Source organism: Neospora caninum, chromosome VIIb (genome assembly GCF_000208865.1).
Source record: "Neospora caninum Liverpool complete genome, chromosome VIIb".
Lineage (NCBI taxonomy): Eukaryota > Apicomplexa > Conoidasida > Eucoccidiorida > Sarcocystidae > Neospora > Neospora caninum.
This window is the reverse complement of record NC_018394.1, coordinates 1922807-1929506: the sequence shown is the minus strand read 5'-3', so window position 1 is coordinate 1929506 and position 6700 is coordinate 1922807. Positions and strand designations below refer to the sequence as shown.

General features: G+C 52.4%; 1 protein-coding gene across 1 annotated transcript; it reads left to right on the top strand.

Moving 5' to 3' along the window:
• Positions 1-4071: 4071 nt before the first annotated feature.
• On the top strand, positions 4072-5766 carry NCLIV_026340 (hypothetical protein; the record flags this gene model as incomplete). Its single annotated transcript, XM_003882828.1, has 3 exons — positions 4072-4243; positions 5046-5200; positions 5560-5766. 3 exons carry the CDS (start codon positions 4072-4074, stop codon positions 5764-5766), a joined length of 534 nt encoding a protein of 177 aa, XP_003882877.1.
• Positions 5767-6700: the final 934 nt, after the last annotated feature.

Genomic DNA, 6700 nt, shown 5'->3' with positions numbered 1-6700 from the left:
GTGGGGTCGCTTGCTCGCCCGAGCCTTTGGGAAACACAGCCCTTTTCTGTGGGGAGTGGCTCCACAAGAACCGCGAAAACCGTGCGCTGGTTTAATGCCTCTCCTTTGGCTTCTGCTCAAAATGACCACGGAGGAAAACGGGAGAGAAGGCGGTCCCATCTCCCTCCGCTGCGCGGTGTCTCCAGAGACAGCGGAGGCGGCCGGTCGCGCCCCAAGGAGTGCGAAGCTTCTTGGTCGCCGCTTGTCTCTCCTTCTGAGTGGAATCGGAGACGCGCTGCTCGACTTCATCTCGAGCGCGGCCTTGACTGCTCCGTTTCAGTTCGAGTTCCTGTCGTTGCCTCTGCGCGACGAGCAGAACAGAACGCCTGTCCCCAGCCATGCACCCTGAATTTTTTTGTGACGTGCCGCTGAGTCCTCTCCACCTCTTACATGCAGCGCCTGTCTGTGTCCACTACGAATAATCCGAGATTTCGATCTTTCAGTCTGTCGCGCCAGTCCCCAGGATACGGCCTGATCTTCCCGTCTGTTCGACGTAAACACACGCACGTACATGTGTGTTTGCATGCACGTGTGCACTCAAATCCTTTGGCTTCTGTTTTTGTGCGTGTAAATATGTGTGCGTATCGATACGTGTTTGTAGATACGTGTTCGTAGGTAGATCGGTCTGGCTAGGGAGAGATGACGGAGACGCTGGCACTGGTAGCCGCGACGTAGCGTTCGTGAATTCCACAGTGGGCCCGAGAGACACCCTACTGCACCCGGTTGTCGAGACGAGAAACATGTGTGCGAAATTCGCGAGGGACTGCGAAATAAGGGCTGAGGGCCTTCTTCGCGCTGCGTTCTTTCGCAGCACATCAGGGTCGACTGCGAGCTTCATACTTTTGAGAATGTCGAGCAGGGATCGCACGTGTTCTTTTGGGTGTACACGTTTGAGTACCTCCATCTGCACATCTGTGCGCCTATGTGTAGATAGAGCCTCGACGAGAGAGGTACAGAGATAGGAAGAGATGTTTCGTGCTGGGGTTATACTGCGCCGAAGAAGAGGCGGCCGTTGCGCGGAGACCCCGCCGCAGGGCGTTTGAACTCGCCGGTGCACACCCGTCAAGGAAGATCTGGTGAGCTTTTAAGGGTGCGGTAAGCCAGAGTAGAACTCTCCCTTGGAGGCCGCAGCCGGTGAGAAGAGTTTTAACTCTCGAATTCACTTTTTCGTTCGAGGTGTCGGGTGGTGTTTCGCGTGTCTTTTTGTGTCTCTCTGTGGTCACTGAGAACCGAATCAGGTTTACAAGAGGGAGGGGAGCCTTTTCCTCGGAATGAAGTTCAGCTGGAAACAATCGAATTGCTCCTGCGCTCCAGGAAGCCCGAGGAAGTAAAACTGCTTTGCTTGACATACCCGAAAACCCCCTGCGTGAAGAGATATGTTCATGCATTGTGGTTTAAGCGCATCAGCGAGTGTTTGTGTACGGGTAGACAATCAATAGGCGTGCCCAAGCGTAATATGTATCCAAATATTTACGCGTATATATGCATGTATACGTGCGCTGTGGGTACATTGTGGGGCACGCGAGGAGGAATCTCGAGGGGTTTCCGTGGGAATGTGGAGCGAGCCTGACGTCTGTAAGAGAGGTTCTACATATCGTGTGAGAACGGCTTTTCGTCTCCCGTCGGTTTTTTCCACGCGGGACGCACGCGTCTTCTCCATCTGTATGCATATCGGAGAAACGCGCTTCGTGGTATGTCGCGTGAAGATGTTTGTCTTCTCAAAGATTCGCAAAAAAAAATCTGAATACCAGTTGCCGTCCGTCCTCCCCCCTGAGCCTGCTGAATACGATGAAGGCTGTTTCCGCGCAAGCGCCTTTCTCATATTTGCTTCGGTACGAGACACGGCAGTCTGTAGCTCCCCTACGTCAGCATTCAGAAGCCCACACTCCCCTGAATAACACGCGTAAATGTACGTATATAAAAGTCTAAATTAAAGAGGACGCAGCGGGAAAGCGTCGAGTCTGCTTCCTCGGCAAACTGGCAAGTGCTGTTTCGGCGGCCGTAACCATATTCGAGCGACACGAGACGAACCTCAGTCTGAAAAATTCATCCAGTTACATCACCGGAGTGTTTATAGTAGACATCTAGATATGTTTAGATTCAATAGTCGAGAAAAGGCGATCTCTTACAAGCCTATATACGCCTCAGTACCGTGGTTCTCGGTTCTGTTGCGGCTACCTGGGGAAGTACGTGCCTCGCTGGTGTCTTGGCAACGAGCTCGTCTACAATGAACAGCTTTTGCCTCACGTGTCGCCGACATATCTAAAGCGGAAACGCGAGACACGTACCTTCCGCAATCGATGCTAGACGGGCCGAATAAGGGAGCCAGCTTCCGCCCCACGAGTGCAGCCATCTGCAAGAAAAAGCACATCTGTACGTATGCGATGTATGCATGCAGATATGCGCAATTTGGACATTCGAAATCTGTTGTGGAAGAACCTGCGGCTTTTCTCTCCAGTGATTCAACAAAACGCCCGTACCAGCTGCCACGCTCCCCCTGGGGGTGGCCTGAAGCATGGAAAGACGTTCGTGTGGACGCACGTCGTCGGCGGCTGCATTCTGCTGATGGCCTTGGACACTCGTTGCGACTTGCTTCTTCGGGGGTCTACAAAACAAAGCGGGAATCTGGACTGGCCGCCCCCTGTTGGTGACTTTCAGCCTGGCTGCGTGACGGGAAGACTCTGTTTCATACGCACTAGCATACACAGTCTCCTGGGACTCCCGGTTCGCGCACAGGCTTTGTAAGACAGCGTGTGATTGTGGAGGAGTCACGACATGACGTGTGTTCATTCCCTGCAAATATATTCGCTTTTTTTCGCGACCAGATGCGCCGTATGCTTTTTTCCTGCGTGCATCCTGGATCCCTCCTGGTCCGGGCCACAGAACTCGCTAAAGTTTTCTTTCCCGCAGAAATCGCGCTGCAGGACTCTGCACTCTGACGCTTCGGCCACGCGCGTGCTAGCTGCCTACGCTGGCTTGGACGGTTTGCGTCTTCCGCGACGGCTTTTCTGCGCAAAAACAGTACTCATCGCTGGCGTTTTCTCCTGTCTTGCTGTTCTGTTTTGCGTTTTTCTCTTTTTGAGCGACAACGGGTTCAGCTTCGCGGCGCTCCCCTGTGTTTTCTAAAAGTTTGCGGAATCCGAATGCGGCTTCCGTGTCGTCCTGGACAGCGTCATTCTTGTCCAGGTGACGTGCCGGGCCGTCGACGCCGCCAACTGACGCAGTTTCGCTTTATTTTCCTCGATTTTCTTTGCGTCTAAAGTTTCCCGCTACCTCTTTTCCCGGCGGAGGGGGACGATTTCCAAGCTCGACGTGAAAAAGACTGCGATTTTCCGCAGGCTGGCCGACGTTACGTCCAAGCACGCGTAGCGACTCTCGAGACGTCCTTTGTGGTTCGCGAACGACAGAGTTCTCAGGCTCTTTTCGTCGTGGTTAGAACCACACACGAGGGTTAGCTTCGACCCTTCATCTGTGGTGTGTTGCCGAAGAAAACCCTCGCGGCCTCAGAGAGAGAGCCTGCGAAGTAGTGTTGACCCTCTGGACGCTCTTCCTGGGTACCGGCCGGACTTGAGGCCGTCGTCTGAGTTGCGTCTCTCGAATTTTTGTCCCGTTCTCGTGTCCTGGAGCCTCCTGTTGAGACTTTTGATAGCCTCTTCAGTCTTATTGTCCGGGTGTCCTCTTCGTGTCTTCGTCCCCATACAGCTGGACAACCGTCGAACCCGCCCCATCCACCGAAGAGAGCCGGCGCGTCGTGTTGCTTGAGAAAGTATAACCCTTTTCCTCTTGAAAGATTTGTCTTCACACTCGCGCGCAGAGCCAGAATATCATCCCACTAAACAGACGGGTTCGGTACTCCTTGGGAAGTAACGTGCGCAAATTTCCCAGCTGTCACCAGATTCGTTGTTTGAAGAACCAAACACCCGGCATATATATATATATATATATATATATATATATCGCATGTTTTGTTTCCTCCGTCGAGAAACAAGTAGCCTTCCTGTGTCTTTCGTTTGACTCTCTGAGCACGCCAAAATGGGCGCTGTCAGCTCGTGTTGCGCCGTGGAGGAAAGCGAGGATCGGCAGGTGATGCAGAAAGAGCAGGTTGCGAAGACCTCCAAGGGAGAAAGATCTCGGGACGAGAAGAAGAAGGGGGAAAAGGTGGGGAAGAAGTCGCCTTCGCATCGTTCTGGCAGTGCGTCTGCAGGTGAGCAAATCGGGCGCAGCGGCGGAGACGTTTAGAAACACGGGAAAAAAGTGGCTGTCGACGTTTAGCACATCACACCCTACGCACGTTTCATGAGGAAGAGACACAGATCAGCGCATTGGCATGCAGCGCATACAGGGGTAAAGGCTGATGCGTTTCAACGAGAGTTTTTTTCTAACGCGAAACTGGGGCTTGAACCCACGCTCTGACGCATTTGCAAGATGTCGAGCATGTCGTGAGCGAGTCGCCACTTTCTTAGCCTCGGGCTGAACCCATGACCACTCAACAGGTGTCGCGTCTTGTTCTCGGTCGCAACAGACTCGATGTCCATCTATCCTTTCGTAGGGTGCGTTTCGTCCACCCAGACTTGAGCGCGCGTTTCTGAATGTAGGTGGGGATCTGCGCTGGTGTCAACAAACGGGTGTTTTTTTGTAAAGGGAGGGAGGAGAACTTTCCCACACGTCCGCATCAAAGCCGCTTGTGTCTGGGCGGCTAGAACAGAAATTCCCGAGGGTAGCGCCGTCTGGTGAACTTCACAGCAACTCTTGTGGTCTTCGTCCACACGCATGCATCTTGATTTCTGTCCTGATGCTTGGTTACTTTCGGCCGTGCTGTGTTTCCGTCGAGACAGAAGACCGTTTCTGTGAAGAGCTGAACAGTCGGCTCGAATCAGTTGAAATCCTTGGGGACGATGGCACAATTTTTTCTCCTCGTTTTTCCTCGAGTGTGGACTGAGCACTCCTGAGGTGAAAGAGGTCCGTTCCAGTAGGTGCCTCTACACTGTCCAATTTCTTGTTTTCAGCTCCCCAAGTCACTGCCGCTGACATCGAGGAGTTAAACCAGCGACTCCTCTCCGGTATGGCCGTGCTGGTTCTTCTTCAAGATGGCACACGCTTGCAGTGCATCCTTCACTACAACGAAACGGATAATTCGCTTTCCATTTCCTGCGAAGACAAGGTAAGGTCTCCTCTTCCAGTCTAGGAAAGAGAGAACGGCGATTTGTCTCCCGTGTTTCAAGGGGCGGCGGGATTGGTACGTTGAAGGGCGCGATACATGGTTCAGGGTTGCACTGTGATCAAATGATTCTCTCTTGTGGAAATTACAAAGGAGAGAGGACAATACGGTCATCTATTTCTATATATAGATGCGTCTGCATGTAGCATCGACAAGTGTTCTGCCCGCCTACACGGACGTCGAAAACAGAACTCTTTGGAGCGCCGTTATCTGCAAAGAAGTACATGGCTATATATATAGTTGGGAATGCTGTCGACGTGTCCATGCGCAGGTTGATAAGTGTCTGTTGTGTCTTTTCTCAGGTTCGCGTGATTCCCCTGTCGGACGTCAAGGCTCTCTTGCACACTCGCGATCAGTTGCAGAGGGTTGAGACCAAAGCGAATTTGACAGACGACGACAGCTGCGTTGCTCTCCATTTGTTGGAGTCTGGGAACTGCATTCCTCTGCGGTTTGACAGCGTCAGAGAAAAGACCTGCTTCGTGGAACTCCTGAAGAAATTGAAGGCATAAGCCGTCTCACTCGAAGGAAAAGTGTGCCCGTGCGTGTACGCCTGTGCATGTGCTTACACTTTTACGTACTTTTCTGTATCGAGCCGGTTCTTTTTAGGCGCTGTATCTCCGACTTGGCCTCGTTCCGTCCGTGGAACGGTGAATTGCTTTTTTGGGAGGAGCCTGCAATATCAGGTAGCGCAATGCGAACAGCGAACTTCGGTCCCCGACGGAGGCGCTCGCTAGATAGTGGATTTCTCGAGAACTAAAACAGAAACAACACAACGGGCCTTGGGCGTCACAGAATAGGGCTCGAGATTGGTGATTTTGCCTGTCGAACCACTTACTCTTGAGAAACTTTCCTTCCCGAAGAGGGAGCAAAACGGGTCCTCTGAGTCGGTGATCGCCGATACAAGTTTGCTCCTCGTCTTCTTTCTGTGCGGTGGGTATCTTGATTCCACGTCTCGCTGTTGGATCTGACGCTAGGAAACTCCACCCGGTCTGATAACGGGAGAGTTTGGCAATAGCTGTATCATGCAGCCCCTGCCTGCACAGCAGTGTAGCCAATATATAGGTTCGTGAATTGATGTGTTTGTAAAAGCATCTGTATACTTTGTAGACGTAGGCATGTCCGTGTTCGTGTACAGCGCGTCTTGAGTGTAACTCTCGGATCTGCATAGGCTCCTGTACGTCCATTGGTCAATCGGTGCATACATGATGCCGCTATATTGTAGACAGTTCCGCTGGAGGTGTACGGACCCTCTTATCACAGGCGTTTCGTGGAGCCTTGACTTTCTGCTGCCTCAGTATTGAAATTTTGATTTCATTCACCTGGGTTTCCTCCAGCTCTCCTGGCTCTACGACTCCAACTCGGACAACTGTGCAAGTGTTGCGGCATTGCAGTAGGCTGTCATCTTTTTATCGTTCGTCGATTCTCCACCGGGCGCAGTTTAAG